This window comes from Hyaena hyaena, unplaced genomic scaffold (assembly GCF_003009895.1).
Source record: "Hyaena hyaena isolate Hyena2069 unplaced genomic scaffold, ASM300989v1 scaffold_306, whole genome shotgun sequence".
Taxonomy (NCBI): Eukaryota; Metazoa; Chordata; class Mammalia; order Carnivora; family Hyaenidae; genus Hyaena; species Hyaena hyaena.
Window position 1 is genome coordinate 967,391 of NW_024080935.1, and position 17,879 is coordinate 985,269.

The 17,879-nt window shown below is 47.7% G+C and overlaps 2 protein-coding genes across 3 annotated transcripts; one reads left to right on the forward strand and one right to left on the reverse strand.

Annotated features, from left to right (window-relative positions):
* Positions 1-1,515: 1,515 nt before the first annotated feature.
* Positions 1,516-14,542, forward strand: KCTD13 (potassium channel tetramerization domain containing 13). Of its 2 annotated transcripts, none has more exons than XM_039247817.1 (6): positions 1,516-1,931; positions 3,245-3,414; positions 10,920-11,009; positions 11,099-11,151; positions 11,802-11,997; positions 13,740-14,542. In XM_039247817.1, the coding sequence occupies exons 1-6, from the start codon at positions 1,688-1,690 to the stop codon at positions 13,974-13,976; spliced, it is 990 nt and encodes a 329-aa protein (XP_039103748.1). In that variant the 5' UTR covers positions 1,516-1,687; the 3' UTR covers positions 13,977-14,542. The 2 variants fall into 2 exon arrangements, with proteins under 2 accessions (XP_039103748.1, XP_039103750.1); XM_039247819.1 differs by lacking the exon at positions 1,516-1,931 and adding an exon at positions 1,943-2,515.
* Positions 14,542-17,862, reverse strand: ASPHD1 (aspartate beta-hydroxylase domain containing 1). The gene is made up of 3 exons (XM_039247816.1): positions 16,850-17,862; positions 15,490-15,603; positions 14,542-14,960 (listed from the first exon to the last, which is right to left on the reverse strand). Exons 1-3 carry the CDS (start codon positions 17,727-17,729, stop codon positions 14,851-14,853), a joined length of 1,104 nt encoding a protein of 367 aa, XP_039103747.1. The 5' UTR covers positions 17,730-17,862; the 3' UTR covers positions 14,542-14,850.
* Between the last annotated feature and the right edge of the window lie 17 nt (positions 17,863-17,879).

A 17,879-nucleotide genomic window follows, 5' to 3' on the forward strand; every position in this document is an offset into this window, starting at 1 on the left:
GGACTTATTACAGGATTTGGGCTTGTGTTTGATGATTTTCAAGGAGGGTTTGAGAAAGGGGAGATTTGCTCTAGGACGGAAGCTGTCAAGAGGCGGGGGATAATTCTTTTTTGGTTATCTTAATAATTCCTATCTAGAATTTAGAGGAATGGGTCAGGGATTAAAGCTGTACTTGGTAAAAAAAAAAAAAAAAAAAAAAAAGGCAGTCACTCACACTGTGGGGGAAGGGGTTATGTTTGGTCATTTTTGTGGTTTGGACAGTGATTCTTGTTTTTGTGTTCAGACATGATTATGAAATGGTCTTTCTCTCAATCCATCAGAGAGTGCCTTTGTCTGATGTTGGGAGTTCTGTGAATTGTTTATGCTCGACAGGATAACACCATAGCCTGGCTGATAGTGCCAGGCCCGCTCCTAGCAATACCAAGGCTTCTAGAGGGAGAGTGCCAACTAGCTCCTAGCCGTGATGGGCTGCTCTTCTCTTTTTCACCAGCTACCCTTGCAAAATCAGATTTGGCAATCCCTTCTGGTAAAACATGAACTCTTTGGGTCTCCCCGGGCCCCGTTCCTCCCCAATGCCTTATAATGGTCCAGCCCACTCATTTACACTCCTGTCCCCTGACACTGACATCTGCAACCCTCGCTAAGCAAAAAAGGAACAAAGCCCGGAGAGAGATGACTTGCCTAGGCTCACCCAGTGAACGGGTAGGATGGTGGAAACTACAACCCTTTCCCCCTGCTAGACATTAAGGTCCCTTGTTAAATCTCTGAAGTATCTGCCTCTGGAAGGAAAGTAGATCCAGTCAGATAAGACTGTCTCGTCAATAAGGTGTTCCTATCTTATTCCTTCTTTCTTTCGGGATTGGGTGTCTCACGACATTAACCGGCATTCTGAGACCCTTGCTTGGCTGCTGCAGCCACCTTGACATTCATTCTGCTTCTCAAAACCACCAAGCGTGTCCCGGGCTGGGGTCTGTGTATGTGTCCTTCCCTCTGCCTGGAACTCTTGTCTGTCACACCTCCACGTGGCCCCGTCTTCTCTGCTTCAGCCCCGCAACACCTCCTCAGGGACGCACTCCCTGAAGACCTTAGCTACTCACACCCTGCATGCCCTAGCACTACTGTCACCATCTCTGGAAGGCCACCTCACAGTAAGTAGCCTCTTGTAAGAGTTTCCCTTGGTGCTTTGTTCGCAGCTCTTCTGAGTTTGTCAAAAATGCGGGGATGGGAGGCGGGAAACCTTGCCTATCACACACACGAAGCGCGCTGAGGGCAGAGACCCAACCACGCGGAAGGGACCTCGCTTTCCACAACAGCCATGTAGCCAGGGCCTCCTCCACTCACAGCCCCCGACTCGCGGAGGGGCGCGCACCTTGGGCAAGCCCCGCCCCGTCGCAGGCGGTGCTGTGCCTCCCAACCCGGCCCAAGGCCAGCACGCATGCTCCGCACCGCCGGCCTGCGAGGTCGGGGGCGGGACCTTGAGGCGCCTGCGCAGTTGCTCGGCCCCGGCTTCCGGGCGGCGTCGGCGCGATGGAGCTGAGGGCTAGTGCCGCGGAGTAGCGGCGGCGTGAGGGCGTGCGGGCCGGACGGTGTGGCCCGAGGGCTTGGCTCTCAGGGTATTTGGGAGCCGCGGGAGGGTGCGGAGACAGCCTCGGATAGCCGTCCGCCGCCACCACCCCCGCCCCCCGGCATGTCGGCCGAGGCCTCGGGCCCGGAGGCGGCCGAGGCCCCGTCCCTGGAAGCGCCTAAGCCCTCGGGTCTCGAGCCTGGCTCCGCCGCCTACGGTCTGAAGCCGCTGACCCCGAACGGCAAGTATGTGAAGCTGAACGTGGGCGGCTCTCTGCACTACACCACGCTGCGCACCCTCACCGGACAGGACACCATGCTCAAGGCCATGTTCAGCGGCCGCGCAGAGGTGCTCACCGATGCGGGAGGTACGCCGCGCCGCCGTTGCCTGTGTGGTCCTCCATCCTCCAGATCCCGGTCCTGCCTTTCTTCGCCCGGCCTCTACCCCCTTTCTCGTCTCTGTCGTCGAGTCAACTCTTTTCACCTCCCTCCAGCCCCACATCCCGTCTTCTCTCCCCTTTCTCATTCATAATACCCCTCCTCCCTCGGTCCTTCACCCCCAGCAGTAACCAACATTTCTGGAACATCACCGCCCCCCGCAACAGGTGCTTTGGTTAAGTGATTCAACGTGTCGCTTCAGAATTTTTATTCTCCCTCCCCTCCAGTTCTCCCACCCTTTACTCCTCAGCTCAGACGACTTGGGAACCAGCCCTGCTGCCAGCAGCGCCCTTCCAGGCAGCCTTCCTGTTCCTCCCAACTGCCCAGCCTTACGTTTGCTTCTCTACCTCAGCACTGCTAACAACCCGCCGGGAGGAGGTGTCTCTTTGTGTGTTCCCCTAACACAGGTCCCTGTACACTCTGGGGATTCATCTGTAAATGCAGATTGTAGAAAAAGGCCGCTTTGGGTTTGCCAGGGACACCAGAATGGAGGGTGGACAGTTCTCTTTGGCAGGTGAACCTTACCTTCCTACCTTGACTTCAGGGTTGGATGGCACATGCCCAGGTGGAACCTTAAAATTTTGGGGGGGGAGGGGTGTGGTTTAGAGGGATATAACAAGGATTGTAAGAGCAGGGAAATTAAAATTTGAGAGGTGGAGTTCAGTCTTCAAATATCTGAAGTTGAAGAATGTATTTATTCAGCAAGTATCTGTAAAGTGCCAGTTAGTGCCCGAGATACTTTGGTAAATGAATCAAACAAGATTAGTCTTGGGGACTTTACTTTCTTGTGGGGGCAGGAGGAAAAATAATAAGCAAGTACGCATGCGAAAAAATACATGTACTTGTAGATAGTAATATGTTCAATGAATAATATAAAGTTTAAAATGGTAGTGAACTAGAGGATGGGGTAGACATTTTAATTCAGTAAGGTGGTCAGAATTAACACCACAGGTTAGAGTTTGTGGATATGGTAATCTGTAATAACTTCCTCATGGTGAGAACTTTTTCAACGGGGGACAGACTTGGAAGGCAGTTAATTCTCTGTGTCTACATATGTTAAAAAGGGACCTATGGGAGAACTCACTGGAGATTTTTTTTAAAGGGATTTTTTGGGGGATGGCAGAGGTTGAAGACAAATCAGTATTCAGACTTGAAGTGGAAAAATCTGTTTTTCATAGAATTTTAGTAGCTCCGGAGTCACCTGCAAAGCCAGCCTTCCTCCTGCCTCTCTCCACCCCACCAGGTTGGGTGCTGATTGACCGGAGCGGCCGCCACTTTGGTACAATCCTCAACTACCTGCGGGATGGGTCCGTGCCACTGCCCGAGAGTACCAGAGAGCTGGGGGAGCTGCTAGGAGAAGCGCACTACTACCTGGTACAGGGCCTGATTGAGGACTGCCAGCTAGCACTGCAGGTGAGGGTCCCTGGGTCCCACCCTACGCCCATGTCCCCAGGAGAGCTGTCCAAGCAGTTAGATACTAGGACATTAAAAAAGAGAGAGAGGGAAGAGGCATATGGGGTACCGTCCAGAGACGGTGCCTGTGGCCTGGCTGTGACTAGCCATGACCGCAGAAAATTTGGGGGTGCTTTCCACTATATCCCTGCTGCCTCAAGAAGGACTTCCTTCGCCACCTCGTGCCAGGACTACTGCAGTTGTTAAATGACTGCTGTCTCCTTGCTGTTCCCACCTGGCTAATTGAACTCTCACGCTACCACCTGAGTGATGATCCTTAAACACAATCCCAGTCTATTCTCCTCCTTGCTCAGAAATCTTAAGTAACTCCATGGGCCACTAGGAAAAAGAAAATTCTAAATTTAAACTAGAATGTAATGACCTGTGTGATTTGGTTCTGTCTTGGGAGACAGCATTCCACCTCCAGCCAGGTTTGGGGTTTTTTTTTTTTTCCTTTTCTTTTTTTAATGAAATCCTAGAAGCAGAACTGCTCCCAACACAACAGGTTGGGGGTTCCAGAGCCCCCAACTGCTGGGCTTCTCTTCTGTGGATCTCTTAGGATTCTGAGGAGAAGAGCTTAGAAAGCATAGCCAGGACCTGTGGGTTAAGTGTCACCTCTTCTACCGCTCACCGAGTGACCTTGATTGAGTCAGTTTCTACCTCTGGCATTCTGTCCTCATGTTCCAAAAGATAGGGAAACAAGAAAAATATGTACAGTGTAGTAAGTTTTACATAAGCCTTTTATTCTGTTTTACAATGTTAAAAATGTCCTTTCTTTTATGATACAATATTAATAGGAGATTATGAGGCTTTTTTTTTTTTTGAGGCTTTTTTTATGCCCTCTATGTATTAAAAAGTGGCATCTGTGAACAACTTTCTGTTGTCTTGGTGAATACTTCTCGAAATCCAAAAATAATAGAGTTCCTTTGGGCAATATCCATGTTTTTCAAACTGCATCCCATAGAAGAAAAATGCATTTTATACTCACATATATATATATATAACTTAAATAAGAGTTTTATAAAATGATATTTAGTGAAATACACACTGATATATTCTGTTCTCTTTTTAATGCTCTTTGGGACCCATTAAACTTAGTTCATGACCTATTAATGAGTAACCACTGGCAGTTTGAAAAACATTACATTAGATGATCTTGAAAGCGGGTCCCTGCGTTGTAGTTCTACATTTCTCCAGTGTCACCTCACACCCACTGTGTGTCAGGAGCAATCCTGCTCTCTATTTGTGCGTACATCTTGTACCCCTGTTCAACATAAAGGAGGGAAGTGGGGGATGCATCTGAGGTGAAAGAGCCAGTAAGCTGCAGAGCTCCGATTCCCAGGTGCAGTGCTTTTCCCTCTGTGCTCCAGCTGCCTCCTTTCCAGATTTCCTTGACACCATTCCCATCCTCACCCCACTCAGAGTTTTCTTGTTTGGATTTGTTTTTGTTGTTAAGATTTGAGGATAGAGGATTGAGTTCATCATACTCCTCAGTGTGTGGTACTTGATCATTGGTGTATACAAATCTTTTCCCTTTTTATTTTTTCCCCCGTCATTCCCAGTCCCTTGCCCATTTCCCTGTGACCCATAGATACCCCTCCAATTCCAATGTTTTGATACATATACTTGGATTATGCTTGTACCCCTGAAAAGCTAAAAGCATTGTTTTATGTATGTACGCGTTTTAAATTCCATAAATGGCATTGAGCTATGGATTGTGTTTTCTGTTTCTTAATTCAACACTTTTTTCAAGATCTATTCACGTTGCTATATGTACATTTAGTTCTTTACTTCTGACTGCTGCACAAGAATCTATGGTGTGTATTCACCACATTTTATTTATACATTCCCCTGAGGTTGGAGACCTAGATTGCCTCCTACTTCCTTCCCCTACAAATAGTGCCACCTGCCACTGTGAGCGTCCTTATACATGTGCCCTTGTGGGTCCCGGGCCAGGGTTTCTTGTGTTTGGGAGTCACAGAACACATACAAATGAATTTCAGCAAGTATCATCAGATTAATCTCTCCCACTTTATACTCTTGGTCAGCAGGGCATAAGGGATCTCGTTTCTGCATATTTTCAACAACACGTGGCATCATCTAGTGTTCTAATTTTGTAAATCTGATTGGTATGGAGTGATCTCATTTTAATTTGCATGCCTCTGATTACTAATGAGATTGAACATCTTTTCATATGCTTACTCACTTTTTTGGTTTCCCCTTCTGTGAATTGCCTATTCATATTCTTTACCAAATTTTCTACTGAGTTTCCTATCTTTTTTCTTGTTGCTTTGCAGAAGATCCTTGCATATTTTAGTTTAGTTCCTAGTGAAAATTAAGCCCTAAGGCATGTATTGTACGTAATAAATTTATTCTCCTTCTGTGCATCTAGAATGGTGCTGTTTGCCTATCATCCTTGGAAGAATTGAGAAAATAGTTACTCAAATTATTTATTTGCTGGGTTTTGTGATTTGGGTGAGGAGTCCTAGTTGCGAAAGTCTGTTTCAGATAATTTCTAGTCAGTTTTAATTGTGGCCAATATTTTCTCTTGAAATGTCATCTGTCTGTGGCATCTGTTGTTGAACAGAAATCCTTGTTTTTTTTTTATTATAAGTAACCATTTGTTATTTTTAAAGCAATATATGTATGTATTGTAGAAATTTAGAGAACACAGATAATCAAAAAAATAAAAGCACCAAATATCCTTCCAGGTCTATTCGTGTGTGTGTGTGTGCGCGCGCACGCATGTGTGTGTGCATGTGTGTGCGCCAAAATACAGTCATGCTGTATGTGCTGTTTTGTAATCTGTTTTTTTTTGTTTGTTTGTAATATTTGCCATCTTTCCATGTCAATAAAATTTTTTCTTAGCTAACATCCAGGGAATATACAAATTTCTCATTTGTTCCAGAAACATCTTTTACAGCTGATTCATCTAAACCAGGACCCAGCCTAGATCCTTGCATTACATCTGATTATTATGTTCTTTAAGTGTTCTTCCAACTGAAAATCATCGCAGTTTGTTCATGCTGACTTGTTAAAGAGACCACCAGCTGTCCTGCACAGTGACCCACTTTCTACATTTGTGTGGTTGTTCAGCTGTGGTGTCATTTGGTTTGTTACTCTACCCTGTTCTGAGTTTTCTGTAAACTAGACAGTAGATTTAAAGCCTTGATACTAAACATTTTGGTTAGAATACCTTTTAGGTAGTTTTATATATTTCATACTGTATTATATGGAGTGATCCATAATATTGTAACTATGACCCATTATTGGTAATGCCTAGAATTGGCCCCTAGATTCAGGTGATAATGGTTTGATCCCTCCATTATAGTTACAATTCCTTGATGCCAGCTATAAACCAATCTGTGTAATGTATGCGCTGTGTGAATGGCTGTTGAGAATCCTTATCTGAATCAATAATTTCATTAGGGTTGTAGAATAATTCTAATTCTAATTGTTCCTTCAACATTATTACTTGGGATTATTCGTAAAGTCATGGTTTCCATTGTTAGCTGGAGAAATTCCCGATTTTTTTTTAACGTGTTTTGTTGTTTTTTTTTTTTAGAGAGAGAGAAACAGTGTGACTGGGGGAGGGACAGAGAGAGAGGGAGAAACAGAATCCAAAGCTGGCTCCAGCCTCTGAGCTGTCAGCACAGAGCCTGATGTGGGGCTCGAACTCACAAACCATGAGATCATGACCTGAACCAAAGTCGGCTGCTTAACCAACTGAGCCACCCAGGTGCCCCAAGAAATCTTGTTTTTAAAGTCAAATTCCTCCCTCCCCTTTATTTCCCCCCTTAATGGTATATCCTTTTAGGGTCTTGCTTAAAAATGTTTTTTTTTCCATTCTACATCTTTTATTAGCTTTATAGTTTTATCTTTCATATATGGGTCTAAATGGAATTCCCTATTATAAATATAAATTATGAAGGGATTTAACTATTTTTTGTCCTCCATAGAGTGAGATAGTTTTCCCAATGCCACCTACTAAATATTCTGTGGTAGCCAGTGTCTAAGATACCCACCAGCAATTCTTCCTCCTTATGCAGGCTCTTGTTTAGTCCCCTCCCACTCTGAATAGGGCTGACCTATGTAACCAGTAGGATATTGCAGAAGTGATAGTGTGTGACTTCTAAAGCTAAGTCATAAAAGACATTGCAGTTTCCGCCTGTATCGGATTACTCAGTCTGGGGGAAGCCAGCTGCCACATGAGCACAAGGGAGAGTTTACCTGGTAAGGAACTAAAGTTCCCTGCCAATCAATAGCCAGCACAGACTCCCAACCATATGGGTGAACTATCTCAAGCAGATTCTCTAGGCCCAGTCAAGTCTTCAGTCCTGGCCAACGTCTGGACTCCAACTTCATGAGGTGGTTCCTGGGCCAGGACCACCCAGCTAAGGTGATCTCAAGTTCCCAGTCCACAGAAACTATGTGCGATAATAAATGTTTATTGTTTTAAGTTGCTAAATTTATTGTAATTTGTTACCCAGCAGTAGAGACAGATTGGGTATCTGGAGTGTGGTTCTGTGGTAACAAAACTCTAAAATGTAGGAGTGGCTTTAGAACTGGGAAGTGGGTACAAGTTGGCATGACTTTGAGAAGAATATTAATAAAAGCCCAAAGAACTTTAAAGGGTCTGTTCACAGAAATCTGATGACCTTGGAGTAGGCTGGTGGGGTGAAAATGGTACTGGAAACTGGTGTAAAGGGAATCCTTGTTATGAAGTGGCAGAAGCTTAACGACACTGTCTCCTATACAGTAATGTAGAAAGTGGAAAATGTGCCTAATGATCTGGATGATGTAGCTAAAGAGGTTTCCAGAAAGAATGTTGAAGGTGCCACCGGGTTTATTGTTGCTGGTAGTAAAATAGAAGAGGAGAGAGTGAGCAAGAGGAAAAACAATTGAAGACAAAGGAGCCAAGTATTACAGGGTTTGAAAATCCCCAGCCTTTCCAGGTAATGCATGATGTTAAAATTAACAAATGGCTTCCAGGCAAAGATCAAATATAGGGCATTCTCAGTAAAACATGATCTAAAGATGAAACTGAGGATATGATTGTAAATCCTTTGTTGAGACTTCAGAAATATCCAAGAAGATGCCTCAGAGAACCTTTTAATCAAATAATAGTGCTTCTAAGAAGCTTAAGGGTGTTGCCCCTCTGCAGTCTCAGCACAAGCCCAGAGTACAGAAGAGCTTATCTCACAAAGATTTGTGAATGTGGCATTTGTCTAATGAACTGAACCCCAAGACTCACTAGACACCCATTAAGTTTTTAAGAGAATTATACTAACAGAAACACTGCCAGCTTGGACCAAAAGTGACAGACCGTGCAAGATCTTTAGACCCCCAGAATTCTACCAGCAGGAAACCATGGAGCTGCAACCATGGATTATCTTTCATGGAAGAGGAAGGATGACTCAGGGCAGAGCCAAGAGCCATAGAGAATCATTTCTGGACAAGAGTAGGCGTCAGAGAGCTCCCAACATTCACCCAACTGCATTACAGAATTGGTATGAAACAGTGACTTCTGTGGGCCACCTCCCTCCTCTCCAACCTTTTGAACAAGAGTGCCCTGGTGATTGTGCTGATGCCGGTCCGCTGCGTAGTAGGTGTATGGGAGAGACCAGTGGTCTCTTTAGTTTCTAGGTCTTTAGATCGAGTGGAAATGCACTTACGGAACATAGTTAAGGCACTACACCTAAGTAGCCTCATCCCAGCCTACACTGACTTAGATAACAAAATTCTGTACTTCAAGTGATGCTGTAATGGGGTAAGACATGGGGGGGATCTTGGAAGGGAGGGAGTGTGTTTTTCAATGGGAAGGATTTGAATCAAAGGAGCCAGAAGGTGGCCTGTAGAGTTAGCCCCCAAGTCAGTCCCCAGTGATTCTTCTTCCCTAGTATTCATTCTTTTATGTAGTTTCCTTCCACACTGAACAGAGCTGACAAAACTTGGTCATGAAAGACATTGAGCCTGTCACCTTTGTCTCTCGGATCATCTGCTCTGGAGAAGCCAGCTGCCATGTTGCAAGGACATGCAAGCAACCCTATGGAGAGGTCCAGATGACAGGGATGAGATGTTTCCTGCCAACAGCCAGCGTGAACTGGCCAGTCCTGTGAATAAGTTTTCTCAGACACAAATCCTCCAAATCAGGCATGCCTTCAGATTCCTGCCTCATTGGGTGACTTGACTACAACCTCAAGAGAAACCCCTATGCCAAAATGACCCAGCTAAGCCACCCCTGAATCCCTGACCCACAAACACTAAGATAATAAATATTTATTGTTGATTTAAGCTCCTAAGTTTGGGGATAGTTCGTTACACAGCAATAACCAATACATACTTCATGCTTGCCCCCACTGATATGTGGTGTCTTCTTTATAAATATGTTTTCATATATATACTAGCCTGTTTCCAAACTCTCTGTTGTGTTCCATTGGTTTCTTGTTTGTTCCCCCAAACCAAAACCATAACCATGTTTTTTTCTTCAGTATGGCTTTGTAGGATAATATATGATAGTGTCAGTTTTTCCTCTTGGTTCTTTTTAGAAATTGACCTAAGTATAGGCTTTTATTTTTCCATATTAATTTTAGAAAAAGTTGTATCAGGTTTTGTTTTTTTTTTTTTTTAATGTTTGTTTGTTTTGAGAGAGAGAGAGCACAAGCCAGGGAGGGGCAGAGAGGGAGGGGAGAGAGATTTCAAGCAGGCCCAATGCGAAGATCAAACCTGCGAACTGGGCAAGACCATGACCTGAGTTGAAACCAAGAGTCAGACGTTTCACTGACTGAGCCACGCAGGTGCCCCATTTTTAAAAAATCTTCTGGAGTTTCTGGTTAAGAAAGAGATCTTCTGGTTGAGAGAGGTGAAAGGGGTTTTGGCATAAGAATTCTTAGAAAAGAGGAAAGAAGCCCATGTATCTGGTTTTGCCTCAGACCTCATCCTAGCCAACCAGGTTCATTTAGTCAGCAGACACTGAGCATCCACTGTGTACTAGGACTCCCTAGGTGAGAAGAGACCAGATCATAAGCAAACATACCCCAAAATGAAAAGATGTAAAGAACTAAGAGCCACGAGGAATGAGCTGCTAATGTGAAAAGGAGGTAGAGGAGGCTGCTTTAGTCAGGGTGCTTCAGGAGACAGACCAGCACCCTCTGAGGGGTACTGTTTGAGTTATCTGAATGGTATGCAGGGGCCAGCCCTGCAGACAACAGTGTAGACCATTCCAGGCAGTGGGAACAGCAAAGGGCTGGGTAGGCACAAAGAACAGGCCATGGGTGAGGCTGGAGCCCAGCAAGCAGGGAAGAGTGGTAGAGAGGAGATCAGAGAGGTTGGATCCTGCAGAGCTTTGTGAACCACTAAGGAGTCTGAATTTTTTTTCCCAATGGCAGCAAGCAGCTTTTGAGCTTTTAAGTGGGGAAGTGAGTGACCTTGGTTGTGCTGTTAACCACCTTCCGCTTCTTCTCCAGCAAAAAAGGGAGAACCTGTCCCCGCTGTGCCTCATCCCCACGGTGACATCTCCCCGGGAGGAGCAGCAGCTCCTGGCCAGCACCTCCAAGGTGAGGCCCCTGAGCCCTGTAGGGTGGAGGCTGGGGGCCTCTCCCTGCAGCCTGACCCCCACCCTTCTCCATGCTCTCTCCACCAACAGCCCGTGGTGAAGCTCCTGCACAACCGCAGTAACAACAAGTACTCCTACACCAGGTGATCACCACGGGGCGGGACGTGCACTGGGTGGAGTCCTGGGCTCAAGTCCAGCCCTGGTCTGGGCCCGGGGGAGGGGCAGAGGGACAAAGAGAATGCCTGCCTGGAACCCTGGAAGAGGGTTCCAGCTCTGCCCACTGGGGACTTTGGGCAGGTCATTTTCACTCCTGAGCTTCAGTGTGATCACTGGTAAAAAGGCGAGGATTAGATGATAACGGCTTGCGTTTACTAAGTGTTTTTTCATAGCAGGCATTGCTGTCAGTGCTTCACATATGTTAACTCCCATCCTCACAGTTGTTTGAAGTCGGTACTGTTGCGATCTCCATTTTACAGATGAGGGAACTGAGGCACCAAGAAGTAAAGTAACTTTCCTGGTGTCACTCAGTTAAAAAGTGGCTGGTCTAAGACATGAGGTGAAGCAGCCCAGCCCCAGGGCATGCACCGTTAGCCACTCTGCTGTGCTGGGATTTGCTCTGCAGATGCTGGTCCTCTCTGAGGCCCACTTAGCCTGGCCCCAGGGGTGGAGGAAGCTCCCAGGTGGGCACCAAACCCCTGGGCATGACCAGAGTGCTGGGTAGGGGGGTCCGTAAGTTGGGGAAACAGTGGGCAGGAAGCCAGTGTACTGAGGCCTCCTGACCCCTGGTTCTCAGCACTTCGGATGACAACCTGCTTAAGAACATCGAGCTATTTGACAAACTGGCCCTACGCTTCCACGGGCGGCTGCTTTTCCTCAAGGATGTACTGGGGGACGAGATCTGCTGCTGGTCCTTCTACGGCCAGGGCCGCAAAATCGCCGAGGTGTGCTGCACCTCCATTGTCTATGCCACGGAAAAGAAGCAGACCAAGGTCAGAAGGGGTTCAGAGCCTGATCAGGGAGGGCTGTGGTGGTGGGCAGCACCAGGACCCTGGATTGGACAAAGGCAGCTCAGCAGACCAGGCAGCGGAAAGTCCATTACTGGGAGCCAGGAGCCGTAGTTCCAAGCTCCGGAGTCTTTTGTAACCTTGGGCAAGTCACCTTACTTCTGTGGGCCTCTCTTTCTCTGCCATAAAATGAGGGCGTTGCATTGCAGTGGGATTCTTTACCTAGGCCATTTGTGTTTCCAGGCCATCTGGAAGTGGTTTGCAAGTTTGGGAGTGTGTTTGCATCTTTCCATGTAGAAGGACCATAGTTGTTAAGAATCTCAGAAGGGTCCATGACCCAAAATAGTTTCTTAAAACCTCAGGACCTTAGAACACACAAGTTTCTTAGAACAAGTGCGTTTATAATTCCTTAGTCATTAACATGGCAGTCATCAGCAGATAACTTCCTGAGCACCTACTCTGCACTAAGCATTGCACCAGACGTGAAATCTAGGTGAATGAAATGCCTGGTAATGTACCAGCCCTTATGTCATCCACTTCCTTCTGACCTTGATATGAAGGAAGTGCCTCAGATACACAAGTCTCTGAGCCCCCAGTGCTATCTCATACCTCCCCACCTTTGCACACACTATTCCTCTTCTTGAACTATTTCCTCATCCCCATCTGCCTAATGAACTTGTGCTTAATCTTTAAGACACAGCCAAGCACAGCTTTCTTTGGGACAGACACCTTCGCTCATGAACTTTCAACCCCTCAAACCCAAAGTTGATCATAATTCCTTCTTAGTCAGCATCAGGCAGAGGCAGGGTAGGGGGTTGTTACATCAGCAGCAACGGGTTAGCTTCTTGAGGGTAGGGGTCTATCTCTTCTTCCTATATCTCTAGTACTAGACAGGCACTTACCACACAGTGAAAGCTAGGAAACGCTGATTGCATGGATGGATGGATGGATGGATGAATGAAAGACCAACCCAACTTCCAAGAAGTTTCCACTGTGATAGAGACAAGAAGATAAACCAGTAATGAGAATGTAGGTTGTTAAGAGTTAGTTATATCCTCCAGGCCACACAGAGACCCTCTGTCACCTCCTCACTTGACTCCTTTCTACTCTCTCTGCTGCCTCTTTCCTGCCGATAGTCAAATACACACTCTACTAAGTGCACTCGTGCCCCAGAGCTCTTGCTGTTGCCTGTTCCCGACTGCTCTTTCTCTGCTTGTCCCACCCGCTTGTTCCCTCCCCTCCTTTGACTCTTGGTTGAATGTCACCTTTTCAACAAGACCTTCTCTGAACTCCCTTTCTAAAATTGTAACATTCCTGGCCATAACCATGCCCACCCCTTTTTATTACATGTATGTTTGGGTCCTCCCCCTAGAATGTAAACTCCCTGGAGTCAGGAACTTTATTTAGTTCACTGCTATCTTCTCAGTGCCTAGAACAATACCTCATACAGTGCAATCACTCAGTAAAAACTTGTCAAGTGAAAGAACATACCAAGAGACTTGGCAGCAAAAGAGAGAAAACAAATAACTCTGCCTGACTTCAGAGCTGGACCTTGAAGGATAAGTATGACTTTAATGAGTAAAGAATTTGCAGAGAAAGTAGTCCAGGGCAAAGAACCTGAGATTGCGAAGGCTCAGGGGGGTGTAAGTGCAGGACTAGCTGGGGGAGGGGCACGTCTGTGTAACTGGATCAGAGGGTAGGAGCTGGGGGCTGCTGGCCTTTTGCAGGTGGAATTCCCAGAGGCCCGGATCTTTGAGGAGACCTTGAACATCCTGATCTACGAGACTCCCCGGGGCCCAGACCCAGCCCTCCTGGAGGCCACAGGGGGTGCAGCTGGAGGTGGTGGGGCAGGCCGAGGGGAGGATGAGGAGAACCGAGAGCACCGTGTCCGCAGGATCCATGTCCGGCGCCACATCACCCACGACGAGCGTCCTCATGGCCAACAGATTGTCTTCAAGGACTGACCTTTGACCTTTCTCCCTGTTTTCCTCTTGCCACTGGAACCCAGTTCCTCTCTCTTTCCCTCCCTTTCCCATACCTTTGCCCCGGCTTTGCTGGCCAAGTCGTGGGCCCTCCTGTCCCTTCATTGCATGGTACAGTTCACTGTGGCCCTTTTCCATTCCCACCTCACTGCTAACAGCCGGTACATTCCAGCCCCCTCCCTAGGTCAGAGCCCTTCAGAAGGCCTGCATTTGTTCCCTTATCCCATTCTTGTCCCGCTCTTCCCTCACCAGCTGGTTTAGAGTGATTTAGAACTCCCTCTCTCCCTCTCTCTCTCCCTTTCTCTCTCTCTCTCAGCACATTGTATATGCCAAAGTGTCAAGCCAGCCCTTACTGACATCCACCATGTTCTGAGCCACCTCCCCACCGCTGTGCAGGGTAGTTTCCCTCCCTCCTCCTTCCCCCACCAGCCCCCCACCTCCTTAACTTTGTACTAGGCTGGCCTGGGCTTGCACCAGCTCAGCCATCTTCTCAATCTATTTCATATTATTTATTTTAATTTTCTATTAAATTATTGGAATAAAGTTGAGTTGAGGGTCTGGTGCTGGCTCCAGGGGAGAGGACTGGGGAGATGGCTTGTGTTAAGGAGGTACTTGGCTAGTTGGATGGGAGAGGACAGGAACTCCTGCCCAAAGCCTTGAGCTGTGCTGGTAGCTAGGAAAAGGTAGTCAGGAGTTAGGAGAGGATTTAAAATCTGTATTTCAGTGTTGGCTGGTCCGTTCCCAACCTCACCCCCCACCCCCCTCCCCGCAGTGGAGAGGAGGTCCTGGCTACCACTCAAGCCATCCCTGAGTGTAGCATCTCTCCAGCCCAGATGTCTGAAGGGAGCCCGTTCCTTCAAGGGTCTGGTGTGAAGACAAAGTCAAGGGCCTGGCGCTCAGCCCCAGCCACGTTGGGGTGCCAAAGGTCCACGATGAAGACCACTCGAGGCCCATCTTCCGGGGAGCCTAGGGCACATGGGGATGGAGACAAGAGAGCGGCTGACATTAATTACTCATATGCCAGAGCACTTGCCACATAACTCGTAACAGCAAACACTTCGTAAACAAGGCCAGGTACTGTTCTAACCCCTTATATGTGTTAACTCTTAAATCATCAAAGCAAACTGAGAGTACCATGATTATTCCCATTTTATACAAAGTAACTGAAGCACAAAGAGATTAAACAACTTGCCCAAGGTCACACAGCTAGTCAGTGCCAGGAGTAGGATAGGAACCCAGGTGGTCCAGGCCCAGGGTCTTGTGCTCTTAACCACTTTGCTATGCACCTACATTAACTTACTTAGTCCTTGCAGTCACCTGATAAAGAAGGTGATTGCCTCATTTCACAGGTGTTTGGGGTGGTTATATGACTCGTTCAAGGGCATGCAGCTGGAAAATGATGGTGCTAGGACAGGAAGCCCGTTGGGCTTGATTCTGCAGTCTTATTCCTTTCACTCAGTCTCTCATCCCTCCTAGCAGAGCGGGAGCTCATTACCATTATGAGCCACTGTGTGCAGGAACGAGTCGTCCACCAATAGACAGTGTCCCTCAGCCCAGCACTGGGGCTCGCCCCCAACCACCAGCTCACAGCCAGGAGGAATCTTCAGGCCTGTGGAAAGAGACCCGGGCATCCAACACCACTGCTTCCATCAAATGGGCCCACCCCATTCAGTCAAAATGCAGATTTGCAGGTCTTAAACACCCCATGTAGTGTCCCTCCTTGCTCTCTGGAAGGTGACCCAAATGTAATTACGATATAGTATAAACTGAAGTGCTGGGAGATACAGGAAAGGCAGTGCAAAGCACAATCTATTTGTTTCAGAGAAAAGGGAAGGCTCCCTGGAGGAAGTGACATCTTTTCTTGGGCTTCTGCCAGTTTAACTCAAGAACCTACTTAATGTGTGCAAGGTCCTCATTCGTATAATACTGATGGATCCACTTTGGCCCCAGGACCACAACACAGTAGAGTGCTGTGAGAAAAGTGATCAGCGACTCAAATGATGGGGAATAGTTAGATCTCCCATAGGCGGTGCGGCACTTGAAAGTGGAGTCCTGAAGGCTGAGTAGGATTTTTTCCAGGAGGTGATAAAGGAGAAAGACATTCTAGGCTGATAGCATGAGCGTGGCATCTGCCAGGATCAGCCAGAAGGCTCCCATGATTTAACACATGGTGGGAGGGAAGGGAAAGAAGGGAACAGGTGGGAGATGAAGAGAGAAGGAATCTGGACTTGATCCTGAGGCCAGTGTGCTTTGAAGAGAAGGGCACATCAAACTGGTAGCACACAAAATGCTCTTAGGCAAAACAAGGTTTTAAGTAACACTACATTAAATAACAAAAATGTTTCCTTTTCCGTTTTCCTTCAGCCTTTAAACCATGAAGAAGAGAATCTCAGTTTTGTGCTACCATAACTTTAACACCCCCCTAACACTGCCCCCTTCTAAAGGAAGAGAGTGGAGGCTTCAGTCTCAGAGAGACTATTTAGCTAGAATTTTTAAAGGTTGCTTCTCTTTTTAAGTTAAAATTTGTTTTTATGAGTCCTTTCTATTTAGAGCAAGCAATACTGATTATCATTGTTCTATAGAGATTCCTTTTAAATAAGTAAGTGAGGCAAAATGTAGGGAGAATCAGTATCGAGAAAGACAGTACAGGTGGAAAATGACCATGGCAAAGCTTATGAAGATGGGTTGCAGGTAACTGAAACTCAGGAAATGCTGTGGGCAACAGGGAGTCATAGAAGACTTCTGAGAAGAGAGGTATGATCAGAACCATAATGTAGAAAGCTCTAGTGGCAGAGAAGAGTCTGGAGGAAGAACTGTGGAGGCAAAGAGGTTGTCTATAGGCAGCATCTACTTACCCAGATGGCATCTGACCCGGGCATTGGTGGGCCCACAGCGACCCTCAAGCCGGGCCCCAGGCAGGAGGACAGAAAAGCCAGCATTGCCGAAGGTGTTGGCACTCATAAAACTCCGCAGCCCCCTCAGTGCCCGATAGGCCCCCGGGCACCGGCGGCAGTTGCTGGGTTGGCACCGGCCTGCTTGGTACAGCAGGAGCTGGTAGCACCCAGGGGCCAGGGGTGGGGACCAGCCCCGAGGCAGAGGAGTTGTCCCTGAGAAGTCCCAGCTCACAGCCCCAAAGTCCCGCAAAATGGCAGGGAAGCTGCTCTCCAGGAGCTCCACATCATGCCGCTGGGCATCCCGTGGCACAAAGGGGACTGAAGGCAGATCTGGCAGGAAAAGCAGGCCTGGGCGCTGAATGCCCAGGACCCCTGGCCCTCCCCCAGGGCCTGGGCCACCTTGAGCTGCCCTCCTCACCCTACCCATGCCCGCCCAGGAGTAGCGCCTGGCGTAGGCCCGCAGGCGACGGCTCACTAGGCCTTCTGTCCTGGGTCCTTCCCCAGGCTCCCCAGAGCTCCCTGGGCTTGGCCTGCCAGTTACAGAGCATCCCCTAGGCCCTCCGCTGACACCCCCAGCCCGACTCCCAGCCCCCAGGGCCTGCATGTCTTGGGAGCCCAGACGGTAACAGTACCAGAGGAAAAGGGAAGTGAGGGCTCCAAGGAGCAGGGTTAGGGCTGAGGAGGCCAGGGGCGATGGCCATGTAGGCATGATGGGCAGGGAGGCCCTGGCCAGGAGGTCTGGGGCATCTTCTAGACCCCAGTTCCCCTGTCCCCCCAGTTCTCCACCGGTTCCCTCTGTGGCTGCGCCAGGGTTACCCCCTGGGCTGTTTCCCCTCCACATTTCCCACTCTTGGTTCTGTCTCCTTCTGAGGTCTTCTCTTCGCCTTCTAGCTCCCTCTTTCTCACCTCCTTCAAATACCTCCAACCCTCCTTTCTCTTTCTTCCCTTCTATCTCTTCTACCTCTTTTTTCTCCTTCAACTCTGTCCTCTT

Coding starts and splice junctions, on each gene's coding strand:
- KCTD13 (XM_039247817.1), top strand. CDS start 1,688: ATGTCGGCCGAGGCCTCGGGCCCGGAGGCGGCCGAGGCCCCGTCCCTG. Junction 3,415..10,919: donor ACTGCCAGCTAGCACTGCAG/GTGAGGGTCCCT, acceptor CTTCTTCTCCAG/CAAAAAAGGGAGAACCTGTC. Junction 11,152..11,801: donor AACAAGTACTCCTACACCAG/GTGATCACCACG, acceptor CCTGGTTCTCAG/CACTTCGGATGACAACCTGC.
- ASPHD1 (XM_039247816.1), bottom strand. CDS start 17,729: ATGTGGAGGGGAAACAGCCCAGGGGGTAACCCTGGCGCAGCCACAGAG. Junction 15,604..16,849: donor CCGGGTCAGATGCCATCTGG/GTAAGTAGATGC, acceptor CTCTTTCCACAG/GCCTGAAGATTCCTCCTGGC. Junction 14,961..15,489: donor GCACACAGTGGCTCATAATG/GTAATGAGCTCC, acceptor CATGTGCCCTAG/GCTCCCCGGAAGATGGGCCT.